The sequence below is a fragment of the Urocitellus parryii genome, chromosome 12, assembly GCF_045843805.1.
Source record: "Urocitellus parryii isolate mUroPar1 chromosome 12, mUroPar1.hap1, whole genome shotgun sequence".
In the NCBI taxonomy this organism is placed as follows: Eukaryota; Metazoa; Chordata; class Mammalia; order Rodentia; family Sciuridae; genus Urocitellus; species Urocitellus parryii.
The window spans coordinates 18,523,236-18,539,831 of NC_135542.1; the positions used below are offsets into that span (position 1 = coordinate 18,523,236).

The 16,596-nt window shown below is 48.7% G+C and overlaps 1 protein-coding gene across 1 annotated transcript in view; it reads left to right on the forward strand.

Moving 5' to 3' along the window:
- Mertk (MER proto-oncogene, tyrosine kinase) overlaps positions 1 to 16,596 on the forward strand; it is a 99,941-nt gene that overhangs the window by 51,576 nt on the left and 31,769 nt on the right. Inside the window, exons 6-8 of the mRNA XM_026380056.2 lie at positions 1,759 to 1,874; positions 7,873 to 8,056; positions 11,400 to 11,551. Coding sequence (XP_026235841.2) covers positions 1,759 to 1,874; positions 7,873 to 8,056; positions 11,400 to 11,551 — 452 coding nt within the window. The remainder of the gene's footprint in view (positions 1 to 1,758; positions 1,875 to 7,872; positions 8,057 to 11,399; positions 11,552 to 16,596) is intronic.

Below are 16,596 nucleotides of genomic sequence, written 5' to 3' on the forward strand. Positions count from 1 at the left end.
AGATCTAGATCATCTCAATGGTTCCCTGCTGAACGTGGCCCAGGCCACCCCCTGCTTCCTTCCCTCCCCACCTAGCTCAGGCCACACATGTGATCTTGTCTTGCCCCACCCCAGCCTCACGGAGCAGGTATTCCCTGTCCCCATTTACACAGAAGGGACTGTGTGTAGAGCAGGTACGTCACAGTGCCCAGGCCATGCCTGGGCAGGTGGTGGACTAGCCTCCCAGGCCCGTGGGTGCTCCCGCCCATCTGCCTACATCACTCACAGTAGGCCTCCCTCGTCCTGGCCGAGGACACAAGCTCTGGGGTCGTGCAGTCCTGAGCTCAGGGCCTTCTATTGCTCATACCCCTCTGTGACCTGTGGCAAGTTTTAATTTCTCTGTGCAGTTTCCTCATCTGCAGGAAGGGACTGTAAGGCCAGCTCTCTAATAGGGTTTTAGCAACAATCAAATGACACAAAATGGCCTATGGTAAGCTCACAAGAATGCTGGTCATCGTCTTGTATTAGATTAAATTTTACTGACAATTAACTTCAATGTGAAAAGATGCCCCAAGCTTTCAAATCCCCTTTGGATTGTCATTGAGATAGCCCTCCCTGTCCCACAGGGGACTTAGGTGGCTGCAGGCACACTGTGGCAGGAACCTGCCCCCAGCAGAAGCAGTTGCTCTGTCCTCTGATTCTCACCTGTGGCCTAGTGGAAAGCTGATCCCCTACACAGGCACGCGTCACACACACGCACACACACACACACACATGCACACGGACACACACAGACACACATGGACACGGACACACATATGGACACAGACACGCACACGGACACACACACGGTCACAGACTCGCCACGGACACACACACACATGCACATGGACACACACGCACACGGACACACACGCACACGGACACACACACGCAGCCCTGTGCCACCCTCTCGTCTACTCACAGGGCCCTCTTGTCATTGGTGGTTGCAGTCAGCTTTTGTGTTGTTGGGACCAAAATGACCGACAAGAGCGACTTAGGAGAGGAGTAGTTTATTGGGGACTCAGTTCTGGAGGTCTCAGTGCCTAGATGGCCGACTTTGTAACTTCGGCCCCAGGTGACGCAGCACAGTATGGTGGAAGGGCGTGGTGGACAGAGAACTCAGGTCACAGCCACCAGGAGAGAGAGAGAGCTCTGCTCACCAGGGACAAAAATATAAACCCCAAAGACATGTGACCTGCCTTCTCCAGCTGCACCCTACTGGCTGCAGTTACCACCCAATTAACCCAGGTCACTGGATTAATCCACTGATTAGGTTCCGGCTCTCACGATCTAATCATTTCGCCTCTGACTATCCCCACAGTGCTTCACACCTGAGTTTTCTTGGGATCCCTCATATTCCAACCATCATGGTGCCAATGTGGGCCTCCCTACGGGGCTGTGCACTTCACAAAGGCAGGGCTGTGGCTCTCGCCCCTGTTCACTACACCAGTGTCCAGCCAAGTGGCCTCACAAGCAGTGTCAAGAATACGCACTCAGTGAAGGACGGGAAGCCCTCCACGTGGCTTCTCAGGGATGAGAGAAGTAGCCGAGTCCCACTTCCCAGGCACAAGCAGAGCCCTCCCATTGCTGGAAGGACGTTGCCCTACAGTCCAGCTGGCTCCTCTTGGAAATGGGGTCCTCGTGCCAATCGCAAGACACAAAGTGGTGAAGCGCATTTGTTCAGTGGCTTTGGCCTCCAGGGCTCACGACTGTGCTTGTGCCTTTGTGTTTCCCTAGCAATTCCCTCCCCGCCAAAAGAAGTCCGCATCCACAAGAGCACGGCTCACAGCGTTCTCATCTCCTGGGTCCCAGGTTTTGACGGATACTCTCCATTCAGCAATTGCAGCATCCAGGTAAACCTGCAGTGCCCTGCAGGACTTGCTCCCCGCCCTGCCTCCTGAGCCCCGCTCTGCCAGCTTCCCCCACGGGCTCCACATGCCTCGACTCCCCCGCTAGTGTCCACCACCCTCTGTCCACCATGTGCTTCCTTCTCTTTCACTGCCCAGCACCCAACCAGAAGAAGGCTTGTTTCCAAGAGAGAACATCATGAGACCAGGGAAAATTCTTTTTTTTTTTTTAAGTACCTGGAATTGAACCCAAGAATGCTTTACCACTGAGCCACATCTCCAGCCCTTTTTTATTTATTTTTTTTTAATTTAGAAACAGGGTCTCGATGAGTTGCTTAGGGCCTCACTAAGTTACTGAGGCTGACCTTGAACTTGCCATCCTCCTGCCTCAGCCTCCCGAGTCTCTGGGATTACAGGCTTTTGCTACCTCGCCCAGTGAGGATCCATTTTTGATTACAGAAACACATTCCTGATGAGAGAAGCCCCAGTAGGACTCCTCCTGGGCTGTTGCTGTGAAGGACCAACGGGCCAGCAGCACACAGGTCACCTGCTGCTGTTAAAAGTAGCACCTAGGCAGTGTCTCCCTGGGGACCTTGGGGATTACAGGCCTTGGTGACTCTTGAGCCATTTTTAACCACTACTTAGAACTGGCATAAAAGAATGCTGTCAGAAATATAGGCTGACGGTCCTAAAATGGTACCTTGGCCTGATGTAAGCTGTGCTCCCGGACATTCCTTTCACAAAAATGGAAACGGTGGCATTAACACTACTGTTTACCCGGTGGCCACAATGGCCCAGGGACTTTGCAGACGCCTGACTAGAAATACAGAGCACTTCAGGGTCCGAGCCCTTCCACAGCCTCTGAGCGGCAGAACTGAGTGGCATCCCGGGCACCTGTGACACCCAGAGCAGAGCTGGGACCCCTGTGCTCCGCAGCCTGGGGAGCATCTGCGTGGAGCAGGTCACCAAGCACCAGGGTCATCTGCTGATCACGAGAGCGCATTCTGCCGTGCGTGTCACCCTTGGGGCAGGGATGGTCCTGTCTCCTAAATGCCTTGTTTATTACTTAAAAAAGTCTCACCCTCACATAGGCCAGCCTGCCAAGTCAGGGAAGTGGCTTCTGAAGAATGTTGTCAACCAGATGTTTTTGATAGCAAACAATTACTTTCTCTGCCCTTAGTGCCTCCTACTCTATCTAACAGCTGTTCCTTCTCTGAGGAATAAAAATAAGCATTATCCCTAAAAATAACCTTCACCCCATCCCACCATTCGAAGCCTGGCTTAATTTTTTTTTTTTTTTTAGATCGATTAAGAATTTTTGTTGTCAAAATTTTAAAAATTTCAGTAGAAAATTTAGGTTCATATATTTTGGCTTTGTTGAAGAGTAGACAACATTTTTTTTAAACGTGTCAATTTGATTCAATTAGCATTGTTCACAATTATTAATACATTTCCCATATTAAATTTAAGAACATTTTTCAACAAAAGAAATCTAAAAAATAATAAAAAGACAAATTACAAGTGGGAGAAGATATTCCCAACAATTACAAAGTAATAATATCAGAAGATTTAAAAAATAAAGACGGACCAGTAAGAAATGCAAGATTGACTCAACTGAAAAATTGTGGCCAATATAGACGAGGCCTTGTACTGAATAAAAATAAAACATAAGAATAAAATTATTGGAAATCAGCAAAAATTTTAATATGACACAAATACCATTTACATCCATTCTACTGACAAAGACTGTGTGATAATACCAAATGTTAAGAGGGATGTGGCCATGGAGAAGCTCTTATACATAAAAGTATAAATAAGTACAAATATTTTCAAGAGTTTAACATTATCACCTATCCTGGCTTAATTTTCGTCCACCTTTTTTTTTGTAAACCTCCCAGGTACCAGCACGCTATCATCAGGGATAGCCTCTTTTTTTGTGTGTGTGGCAGAAGGAATTGAACCCACGGCCTCATGCAAACACTCTACCACGGAGCTACATCCCCAGCCAATAGCCACCTTTCTTTAAACACTTTTTTTTTTTTTGAGGTTTATTTCATATTCTGTAACAGTTACCCATCTAAAGCATACAGTCCAATGGTTTTGAGTATATTCCCAACCACACCACCATCTAATTGCGTCTATAGTCATAAGAGCTTTTTATTCAGCGTTTTATGCTTTCTTATGATAGCTCTTTTTGATTTTGGTTATTAGCATCTTGCTGGCTTAATGAGTTGGGAAGTATGCCTTATTTCTTGAATATTTAAATCTTTTAAAAATTTCTCTTGAATCCATCAGCAAAGCCAGCTGGTCCCTGGTTTTCTTTCTGGGAAGATTTTTAATATTAGTTCAGTGTTTTTACTTGGTGTAGGTCTACTCAGATTTCTATTTCTTCTTGAGTCAGTTTTGATAGTCTGTGTGTTTCTAGGAATTCAATCATTTCATCTAAGTTTTCTAATTGTTGGTCTACCATTATTCATAGTATGCCATTAGAGTCCTTTTAAATTCTTTGAGGTTCATAGTAATGTCCTTCCTTTCATTCCTGATTTTAGTAATTTGCAGTTTCCCTTTCTCATTTGTCTTGATCAGTCTAGCTAAAGATTTGCCAGTTTTGCTGATCTTTTTTGAACAACCAACTTTGTTTCTTTGAAATTTTTTCTGTTGTTTTTCTGACCTCCATCCTATTCCTTTTTGCCTTAGTCTTCAATTTCTTCTGTTTGCTCCAGTTTAATTTTCTCTTTATTTTCTAATTTCCTGAGGTAGACCATTAGGTAATTGATGGGAGATTTCTTTTTAAGTAGAGGCGTATATGCTATGCATTTCCCTCTCAGCACTGCATTAGCTGCATCACATAAAGTTACTTTTTATTGTGTTTTGAGTCATCTCAAGTTTTTTGTTTTTGTCTTTTTCCCTGGCATTTCATCCTAGTCCTCTTGGTTATAGGAGTATGTTGTTTAATTTCCACGTCGTTGTAAAAATTTCACATTTTCTTCTTTTGCTGGTATCTAATGGAATAACATCGTGTCTGGAGAATATACGTATTATGATTTCAGTAGTTTTAAATTTGTTAAGGAGACTGTTTGAGAGGCACTCGAGAAGAATGTGTATTTGGCTGTAGTTGGTGGCGTGTTCTACACGTGGCGGGTCGAGTTGGTTGGTGGTCTCGTTGGTCTTCTGTTCCCTTGTTGCTCTTCTGCCTAGTAAGCCTATCTGTAACTGGAAGTGGAAAACTGAGGTCTCAACCTTTGTGAAGGGGGGACCCCTGGGGATGGAACGTGCGTGCTCTGCAGCTGAGCTCCTCCCCCAGCCCCTCAAGTTTTATTTTTGAGTTGTCTGTTTCTCCCTTCAGTTCTATCAGTTTTCTCATCATGTGTTTTAGGGCTCTATTATTAGGAACATGCAGAGCGGGTTTCCCTAGAAGTCGACATTTTTCATTTATAACGTCACTGACATGTGGACCAGCCCTTTTCAAATGGGCCCTGCTAAACTGGGGTTGCCTTCTCTACTGAGGACCGTTAACTTGAGGGGGGCTCTGAGGAAGACCCTCCCCACACCTTGGGGAGGGGGTGTCAGGGTAGATGTGAGTTGGGGAGGGATGGCTGGAAGGACTGGGAGCGCCAGGCACCCCTGAAGGTGGGAGATGGTCACAGAGAAGCCTTCCCTGCTCTGTCTGTGCGGTGGCTTTTGTACCGTGAAACGTCACCCTGGGACAGCCTGAGGCCAGGCCCTCTTGCCCATCTTGGATCCTGTCCTCCTTTCCTCTCCACCAGGACTGCTAGACTTAGCACACAGGAACACAGGACACAGTGCTCTATGATTTATCTGTACTAAAAATTACTTGAAATTCGTATTGAACCGAGTGTCCTTTTTTCCCTCAGCAGGTCTGGGTTAGTGGGGTGGGCCCCACGAGTTACCCTTGTACCTTTTGCTGATGGAGAGTGAATCCCCATTCCTGAAACCACCAAGTATGGCTCTGTGCTTTGCTACAATTTTAAACTCTGACTTGGTAACAAATGAATGTTCTGGACGAGATTCAGATCCACACACTAGCGGGACACACCCTTCTGCTTCCTTTGGTCCTGACGTTAGGCCCTTCCGTCACCCATTTTTGGGCCACATGCTCCATGTCTAATTTTAGCTCTGGCACCTACTCCTTGCCGCTCCAGGCCCTCTCCCCAGGGACCATGAGAAGGACCTTCCAGAAGCTCGGCTCCTTCCAGGGGCGTGCTGTAGGAGTGTGGGTGCCTGGGGATGCTCCACCTGCGACTCTGGAAACCGGGTGGGGACAGAGCCTGCCTCGTCCTCGTGGCTTGTCACAGGAAGGAGTGTGTACTCCAGTTCGAGAAAACAAAGAGTCAATTCTGCCGCCCAAGATAAGCACAGGGTCCTGTTTCTCCACCGGTGGCTCCTCGGGACAACTGGTACCTTCCTGTCCCCCACAGGATCTGAGTCAGAGGTGGAGCTCGGCCCCCACCCCCTCACGGCACCCACCAGGGGATGTGGAGTTCCAAAATGGTTATTTCTGGCCTGCTGCCCTACACTGCAACCCGTATGCTGAAATCACAGCACCGTGCATTCCCATCCCATAATTGCACGCCTGTTATTAAGGGCAAGCAATATCTTATGGAGTGGAGATTTTTTTTTTTTCCAAATTGCTGTTAGTTTTACATGGTACTGTCTGTCTTTTCAGGTTTTATAAGTATTCATGTTGTAGAAAAAAAACATGCAGTGGGAGAAAAAGAAATCTCCTATCACCCCAACCCCAAACAGGAGGTGTGCTTGAGGGAGAGAGGTAGCTTTGGCCCAGGACTGGAGTTTTTCTGGGTCTCTTGCTGTGCGCACAGACGTTTAGAGAGGGGTGTGGGGAGGCTTGTGGAGTGTGTGCGGGAAGGGATGAGGAAATCCGTGTTTAAAGGAGATTTGGAACAAACTTCTGGATGAACTGTAAATGGTCCTTTGCTGTATCCCCCCCCCCCAAATGCCATAAAATTTGCATTACCTGTGTGTGCTTGTGGAGTTGAGTTTCTATTTGAGTGCAGACGGGAAACAAGAAAGGGCACACTGCGGAAATTAGCTTCAAGGCAAGAGTGGGGATTCTCAGGCTACATCATATAAAGAACATGAACTTTAAAAAGTGAAGCCGACAAATCCATCTACCCAGAGGAAGATCTGGAAAGCATTGTCTTTAAAGGGCCACAGGGTAAATATTTTAGGCTGTGCCAGTCATATGCAGGGTCTTGCCTGTGTTGCATATTCTGTGAAACATCTGGAATATGAGATCAGGAATCGAGGTGGGGCCAGGCATGGGGCAGAGGGACATGCCTGTAATCCCAGAAACCTGGGAGGCTGAGGAAGGAGGATCACAAATTCAAAGCCAGCCTTAGCAACTTAGCAATGCCCTAAGCATCTTAGCGGGACTTTGTCTCAAAATGAAAAATAAAAAGGGCTGGGGATGTGGCTCAGTGGTTAAGCATCCCTGGGTTTAATCCCCAGTACCAAAAAAAAAAAATTAATAATAATGATGATAATAATAGAAGTGGGTCTGGGATGGGCTGGGGTTGTGGCTCAGTGGTACAGCACTTGCCTAGCATGTGTGAGGCCCTGGGTTCGATCCTCAGCATCACATAGAAATAAATAAATAAAGATATTGTGTCCAACTACAACTAAAAAATAAATGTTAAAAAAAAAGAAGTGGGTCTGGGGGAGGAGGGATTACCTTATTTTATTTTCTAGTATAATGTGGGCTATAACCATTATGATATAATCATACTTAGTTGCTTTGTTAACTGCCACAGTGAGAATCTTTAGGATAGGCATTTCCCACCATCCCCAATGGCTACCCCAGTAGCTTGAGCAATGGTGGGAGAAGTCATGTGTGCCCGGAGAGGAAGCAGATCTGTCCCCGTCCAGGTGCAGAGGAAGGGCCACATGCAGAGGATGGCATGTGTGCCAGGTTGAGCATTCCTACCCTCTGACTAATGCTGGTCCGTACCTTCACTTCATTCAGGTCAAGGAAGTTGACCCGCTGAGTAACAGCTCGCTCATGACCTTTTACACCTCGCCCACCCCACATCTGTATCAGATCGAGCAGCTGCAAGCTCTGGCTAATTACAGCGTCGGCGTGTCCTGCATGAACGAGATAGGCTGGTCAGCAGCGAGCCCTTGGGTTCTGGCCAGCACCACAGAAGGAGGTAATTCCTGGGACTCACAGTGGACGCTCCCGGGGTGTGTGAGCACTCAGACCTTTTCCTGGCGCCTGGTTTTCAGTGTTCACTTTAAAAGGGGTTAGGGGAAACATCCATGCTAACCTCTGGTAGTGTTTTCTTTTACACAGGAAGATAATGCACACTTTTAAAAACCAGTGTCATTTTGAATTAAAATATAATACACAAAAGTTATTATTCATAGCATTAAACTCAAGAAACAGTGACCTGGGTCTGGCTAACATTTGCTCAGCACCCACGAGGTCCCAGGAGCCCAAAGGTGCTTTCCAGGCTGTTCTGCATGAGGCCCTACCCCAGCCGCGGGCACTAGGCACTATCTTTACCTAGGTACTGTTCCTAGGTATTATCTTTACCTAGGTACTGTACCTAGGTACTATCCTTACACTTTAAAGACTCTTCTCTGTATCGCTTTTGATTTTAGATTTCTTTCCTTTTCTGTGAACAAGGGAATGGCCGTGGCAGTTCTGTCCCCTTCCGGTCACGTAGTTTCTGTTGTCCCCAGTTCAGGGTCCTCACTTCACCTACACAGGCTCTTCCCCGCCCTGTGTCCCTCCCTGTACAGTCAGCGTCACAGTCAGTACAGATGGAGAGACGGGTCTGGATCTGAAATTTTGAGGGCTTGAGGACGGGGGATTGAGCTAAATTAGAAATCAGTGCCACAGCCAGGCACCGTGGTGCACACCAGCAGCTCAGGAGGCTGAGGCAGGAGGATCACAAGTTCAAAGCCAGCCTCAGCAATTTAGCAAGGCCCTAAGCAACTTGGAGACCCTTTCATCTGGTCATCTTGGTAACCATGTTGCTCTCACAGCAGAGAGTGACCTATAAATGACAACTAGGTCCAGTTAGCTGATGGTCGTTTTCAACCTGTATTCCTACTGATTTTTTTTTCCTACCTGTTGTATCGACACCTGTTTCATAAGGTGGCATATACTTTGTTTTTACATATATTTTACATGTATGTTTGTGTAGATGTGCACAAGTACAGAATACACATTGCTTTTAGAGGGGAGTAGAGATTGAACCCAGGGCCTCACACATGCTAAGCCGGTGGTTTACCACCGAGCTCCACCCCCAACTCCCACTGCGTTTTAATCCTTTCACAGTCTCTGCCTCTAAATTGGGGCATTTATTCCATTCAAGTGTGGCACTGCCATTTGAGTGGGGTGGACCGAGGTACATCACATTTTCTCTGTTCTTTGTGTATTTGTTCTCCTGTTCTTCCTTCTTTTGGGTTAGTCAAATATTTATCTCCATTATTGATTTTTTGGCCTTAACTCTTTCTCTGTTCTTTGTTGTTGTTAGGAACAGGTTTTACTTTATTTTTGTTTGTTCTTTTTAGTTATACATGACAGTGGAGTCTATTTTGATCACATACACAAAGAACAGAGAAAATGTGATGTACATTTTCCCAGACCTGTCCCCATTTTAGTACCTGGGCCCTCGGCTACTGAGCTTCCCCATGTTCTTTGGGGAGAATAGACTTGCTGAGTTACAGCTCTCAAATGGGTTACAATTTCTCTTCTACCATTGACCATTTTTTTTTTTTTTTTGGTCCCAGGGATTGAACCCAGGGGTGCTTTAACCACTGAGCCACATCCCTAGCCTTTTTAATGTTTTATTTTGAGGCCAGATCTCACTAAATTGCTTAGGGCCTCACTAAATTGCTGAGGTTGGCTTTGAACTCATGATCCTCCTGCCTCAGCCTCCAGAGTTGCAGGGATTATGGGCGTGTGTCACTACACTCGGCTACCTACTGACTACTTTTTGCCCTTAAAATTCCTTCTTGTCACTGTAGAGGGGTTCTAGGAGGAGGCAGACACAAAGGCCTGCGGAGTCAGCATGCTCACTCATAAATTCCGCAGCAGACTGCAAGGTGTGTGTCTTATCCCATAGGCACGGCGCTGGCAATGTGACTGTGACGGTTCCCAAGCTGAGCTGAGTTTCACCTTCATGGTTTCTGCTCCCAGAGTCAGTAGGGATGAGGAGGACTATCGTGGTTTTTTGTTTAATTTTGCTTTGTTTTCCTTTCTGACATATGAGAAATATGGAGTCTTTAAATACAATTATAGGCAACATACAGTTTGGTGTATATTATTCCAATTTTTTAATTCCTTCTCTATATAAATCACTTCTTTATTTCTAAAATGGTCCAACATGTACTTTTTTGCAATCCCCCTGTTGGTTTTTTTTTTTTTTTTAAGTATCAATGCACATAATATACCTCATTCTTTTCAGTGACTGGGTAGTTAGTATGCCATTGGGAAATGTATCAAAATTTATATTATAATTTACTGACCGATGGCATATATTCCCATTACATTGCAATGAATGTAACTCCAGCTGTAGATTGAATTTATGGAAATAAAATCGTTGGTCAAAGAGCTTGTTTTCAATTTTAATCGACACTGTCAAGTTCTTCACTCCCCAAAGAGTGTAGTAGTGGTCTTGACTTGTGTCCCATGCACCCATGCACTTGTGTCCTTACACCCACACACACTTATAACACACACTCGGCGGGCCTCCCGCATCCGTGGGTTCAGCATCCTCAGATCGAACTAATGACGGATCAAAAACACTTGAGAGAACAATCGCAACTGTGCTGAACACATACAGATTTCTTGGTATCCTTATTCCCTAAGCAATGAAGCAGAACAGCTATTTATGGAGCGTTTACCCTGTTGAAGGTACCACGAGTCGCCTAGAGATGACTGAGAGCAGGACGAGGGTGTTCTGTGCAAATCCTGCATTTTGTGGGAGGGACTTGGGCATCTGTGTCAGTGTCTGAGGTGGTCCCCAGGCGATGGATGGCTTGCAGACCCTGGAGGCTGCCTAACACTTTTCATTGACTGATGATCTCTATTCAGATCAGTAACCTGCCTCTGCATGTGGCGGCAGTTTCAGACTCACCTCAACCCTGCCTTCAACATCTTCGAAACCACAGAGCTGCTCCCCAGTCGGCCTGGGGACTGTGCAGCCCTCAGGTGTCCAGGCCACCCTGGGGGTCTCTCCAGGAGCCCACGAGCGCCCCCTGCCTCCTTCCCGCCCTTCTCCGTCATCCCACTTCAGTGCTTGTGGCCTTTTTAGCTTCAGAAGTGAATCTTGAGGCTCCGGGAGCCTGGACCACGTACTGGTTGGGGCTCCCGTCATATTTCATGGACCCTAAGTGACGACAGAAATCTGTTTTCAGTTTCCATTTTGTGTGTGTGTGCTTTTCATGGGACCCTTGAAGGCCAATTCCTGGAAAACCAGGAGAGTGGCTCCACCGCGCTTGTCCCTGTGGCTCTTTACCTTCCTCTGCTTTTCTTTGCAGCACCATCGGTGGCACCTTTAAACGTCACTGTATCCCTGAATGAGTCCGGAGGTTACCTGGACGTCAGGTGGATGAAGCCCCCGATCGCGCCGCAGGCGGGGCAGCTGGTGGGCTACCGGATATCACACGTGTGGCAGAGCTCGGGGACTTTCGTAAGTCAGAGCCTGAGTCCCCTACGTTGTCCCTTTTCGGCCTGCTGATTCACTTCTGTTACAGAAGCTCTGGTTTTGCTGAGAAGACCTGGCCTGATGGCATGAGGCCGGGCAACTGATGTCATGAGGCCGGGCACCTCTTGGTGGGACTTGAATGAGCATTGGTGGTGACGGAGCAGGCCTCCGTTCAACAGATGGGTTGGGAGCTCATCCTCTGTTGTCACCTGGATGAACCCAGGGCCTTGTGCATGTGAAGCAGGCACTCTACCAAGTGAGCTATCTCCCCAGCCCCTGGATTTAGGCTCTTACAGAAAGATGAGAGGGTGACCCAGGCAATCGCAGTGTGAGGTCAGGGCGCTGTGGGGTTGGGCAGGCTGACAGCTCAGAGCCTCTGAGGAAGATTGTCAGGGAAGATCCTCAACCTTAGAGGATAAGCAAGCGTGCTGGCCAGTAGGGCCCAGCTCCATAGGAGCCCAAACTAGACCAAGCCACATGGCCACCCATGGCACAGCCAGCAGAGGAGCCCCAGCCAGGGGGCACGAGACCCTCAGGGCCACATGATGGGCCCAGGGGTAGGACATGTGGCTGAGGGTCCCAGGGCCAAGAGCTAATGAGAGCCTTGTGTAGCAGCCAGCAAACAAGCCCTCCCCGGTGCAGTTGCCTCGGAGTCCTGCCGTGGCCACTGACTTCCCTCATTGCCAGGTGAGCCATCCCGGAATGGCTCAGGGTCAGGGAGATGAGGCCTTGCAGATTGGCATGTTCTGCAGGCTGTGCAAAGATGCTGGAGGCCCGTGGCACACTGTTCCTCCCAGCAAAGGGGGCACTTGATCTGGGCCTGTTTTAGCCAGGGGTCAGAAAGAGATTCATTATGAGGAGTTGGCCCACCCAGTCAAAGGCCGAGAAGGCTTCGGAGCTGCTATCTGCAAGCTGGAGCCCCAGGAGAGCCAGGGGTGGGATGGGGGTCTGGAAGCTGAGAACCAGGGGACCCTGTGCATAGATCTCTGTCTAAGGCAGAAGACCACATCTCAGAATCCTCCTCCTCATCCTTTCCTATGGGGGCTGGACAATGCCCTCTCATGCTGGGGTGGCCATCCGCTCTCCTCAGTCTGCTGATACTATTGCTGATCTCCTCTGGAAACATCCTCACAGACATACCCAGAAACGGTGTCCAGCCAAACAGCCAGGCACTGCACAACCCAGTGGAGGTGACACATGAACCACCACAGCTTGGCATAACTTTTTAAAAAATATTTTGTTTTTAGTTGTAGTTGGACACATACCTTTATTTTATTTTTATGTGATGCTGAGGATCAAGCCCAGCGCCCCACACATGCTAGGTGAGCGCTCTACTGCTGAGCCACAGTCCAGCCCCAGCTTGGCCTGATTTCCACAGATGAAAATGGAGGAGTTTCGGGTGGAAAAGGATGTCATGGAAGGAGGTGTCAATGCAGTGGCTCTGAGGGACTGAGGACTCGCTCGAAGGTTCGGAACATGCGTCCTTTGTGACAGCATGGTAGGAGGTGAAGCTGGACTGGGGAGCTGTGACCCCCAATATGGGTAGTGTGGAAGTCAGGCCGAGGCAGAGAGAGTTAGTGGATGGCCAGGGAGCCAGTGAGAAGCGTGAGCCCAGGGGTAGGATGTGAGGCTTGTGGATTATGGACAAGGATTATGTCAGTTTATGGAATAAAGTTGAGTTTATTGATATAAATAGCCTTCAAATTTGCCTTCGTTCCACTAGAGCATCTTGGTGACCTGCCTGGTCTACAAAGAGTAGCTAGGGAGCTCAGCAATTGGCTTCCTGTCTTGGGAGCTCCTTCCTGTCTTGGGAGCTCCCCTGTCTTGGAAGGTTTTCTGGCTCACAGAGAATGTATATCACAGATGTCACCAAGGTTTAGTCTGAATACCCACCGGCATGTGCTTGGTACTGGGCTAGGTATTGGTGAGGTGCATCGTATGTCAGGTGGCTTCTGCTTCTACCTCAAGGCTGGAAATGATCCCTTTCACCCAGTAATGATTCCCTAGTGTGAGTGCTCATTCCATCCACAAGAGCAAACAAAGGCCAAGGGCATCCTGGGCGACATAGGGACTGCCTCCCTAGCACCAGCCATACCCATCCTGAAGGTCCCTGCTGCCGCAGGAACTCAGCCCAAGACAAGTCGGGGGCAGCTGGGGATGGAGGCTGAGCGTGGCTGGGTGGGCAACTTCCAGACAGGGCCCCTGCCCACCGGGAAAGGAAGAACTGGGGAGATGCTGACTCTGACGCACAAGGGCAGGAGCGCTGGTCTCACTGATGGGACTGGCTCTCCTTCACCAACCAGGGAAAGCAGGCTCCCTTTGTGTGGTCATGTCCCAGACCCATCTCACCCTGTGACAGCCTCCTCTCAGCATCTTCAAGGATGTACACGTGGCCTTGCACAAGTCGTCCAGCTCTTCAGCAGGAGAGGGGCAGGGTGAATGGCCCAACAGCTACAACCCTCGATGACGGTCTGAACTTTGTTCCAATGTTTTTTGTTTTTGTTTTTGGTACTAGGAGTTGAATCCAGGGGTGCTTCACCACTGAGCTACATCCCCAGCCCTTTTTTAGAATTTTGAGACAAGGTCTTGCTAAGTTGTTTAGAGCCTCGCTAAATTGCTTGAACTTGCAATCCTCCTGCCTCAGCTTCCTGAGCTGCAGGGATTATATTCCAATCATTTTTTTTAAGATTTCAAAAACATATGAAATGTTCCATATGCCATATTTTAATGGCACGCAGTGCTTTTACTTTATCGTTATGGCACAGTTGACCAGCTGGCACGGTTGTGGTCTCTCCATTCCTTTGGGGTGACTGCACCGGGGCCTGGGTCCAGCCTGCTCCAGTTGGCATTGCTGTGCATGTCCACAGGGCAGGACAGAAAGGGGCTATGCCGGCTAAGGCAGCATAACCCGGGCTGTCTTGGAAGTCAGGTGCACATTCTGCCTTGCCATTGTTTGCTGGATGCTTTGCACTTGGGGACGACTTGGTGCGTCTCTGGCCAGGGAAACCTGAGGAGGAGAAGGTAGAACTTTGGGGCAGGTTTGCTCCGGGTGCTCTGGAAACAGATATGCAGTTATTTTCTCTCTCACACTCTCCATCATTTATCAGAACTGCTTTTCCCAAAGGACAGCCGGGGTGTATTCTTTTTCTTTTCCCCTCCTGTCAGGAAGCAGTCTTCTGGAAGCAGGAGGTGATATAAATAGAGGAAAAAGAAGAGGGCTCAGGCCCGTGTTCTGCCTCACGTAAACACTGTCCCCAAGTGGGGAGAGCCCGCTTGGCCTCACGCCTAGGAGAGGATGGTTCTACCCAGGCCTCTGTGCCAGCTGCCCCCGGACCAGCTGCATTTCCCCCTTGGCACTCGGCGTCACATGCCTGTCCGAAAGGCTCAGTAATTGTGGTTCAGTTCCTTAGGAATGTCCTCTGCCTCTGTTGGCAGAAGGTAGGGGTCACCAGCAGACACGCGAGTGGCCTGAAGCCAAGCCAGCGTGTCCGGAGAGCCTTTGTTCTTTCCTCCCAGCGTGACGAAGCCACTTCTCTTGAGCTGAGGCATGAGAAGCGCAGCAGCAATGAAAGCTTTAGGGGTCACTGTGGCCTCATGAGCCAAGTGCCACCAGCACTCAGCTGTGCTGTGTGTCATCAAACCTATCCCCTCTGCAGTGAGAATGATGCCACCACTGTGAGGGCGGTGACCCTTCCCGTCACTCACCTCCCTGCAGGGGCCAGATCATCCCGGCCAGGCGGTCATCTGCCCCCGCACCCACTCTGTACTCCGTGCATCACGACGGTCTCGTGACAACAGAAGACTTGGTGGCTCACGATACTTTGGGAACAGGCCCTGATGCAGATAAGCTTCTGGCGCATAATGGGCAACAAGAGGCAGAACGTGGATGAAGTCCAGGGCAGGGAGGCAAACCTGTCCAGAGGGAAGTTTGCAGTGAGCCGGTGTCCATCACTCAGCCTCCAGAGCTGGCCTCCACCTCCAGGGAAACACTCCGGCAAGCCTCGCCTTGTGCACTGATGAGGAGGGTGGGCTGTGCCCTTGTCATCACAACTGTTGTGTTGTGTGCAGACTAAGAACCTCTGGTCTTCACTAGATGGATGTTTATTACATCTCAATGAAGATTCTACCTTTTTTTTTTTTTTTTGGTACCAGGAATTGAACCCAGGGGCACTTAACCACTGATCCACATCCCCAGCCCCTTCTTATATTTTATTTTGAGACAGGATCTCACTAAGTTGCTGAGGGTCTTGCTAAGTTGCTGAGCCTGGCTTTGAATTTGCAATCCTCCTGCCTCAGCCTCCTAAGCCTCTGGGATTACAGGCGAGTGCCATTGCACCTGGCTGATTTCTACCTTTTCAAATTCTATTTTTCTCGATACCCCTTACCTTCCAAAACAGGGCTCAAAGTCCAAAGGTAAGGAGCAAGTACACACTATTTATTTTTTAACTTGGAGCCCTGTCTTGCTTATCTTTAAAAGGCCTTGAACTTGCCTTGTAGGCACTGTGGAACCAAGGAGTGGACCCCAACACACCACCCAAGCCAGCTGGAGACATTCTGTGAATGTGCCTCTGATGAGATGTGGGCTCATTTTTCCCCACCCCATCCCTGTTCCCATTCCACGAAGAGAGAGTTCATTCAGCAAATAAGTTTAGAACATATTGCATGGTAACCGCCCCTGAAGAACCAGAGTGTGTACTGGCAAGTTCAAGGCCCTTGAATGTTGTGTAGCAAGTCAGCTTTGACCCAGGATTGCCCACACGTTCCATAGAACTCATGTGTTCATGTGTGGTTTTTCTGGAGCTCATTGGTAGGGATTATGACCCTGATGCTGGTTTAGTCTGTTTGAAAAGGACAGAGATCTTAGCAGGAAGCCTTACAGCAGAAATCGCCATGGCCTTGAAAGTGACTTCCTCAAAGACCCAGAGAAGCTGCACTTCACAAAACAGTTCCTTGACTCTGCCTCCTCCTGAGCGGGCAGTGGCTGCCAGGGCAGCGGAGAGGCACCTGCGTGTCGGCGCCTGCCCACACCT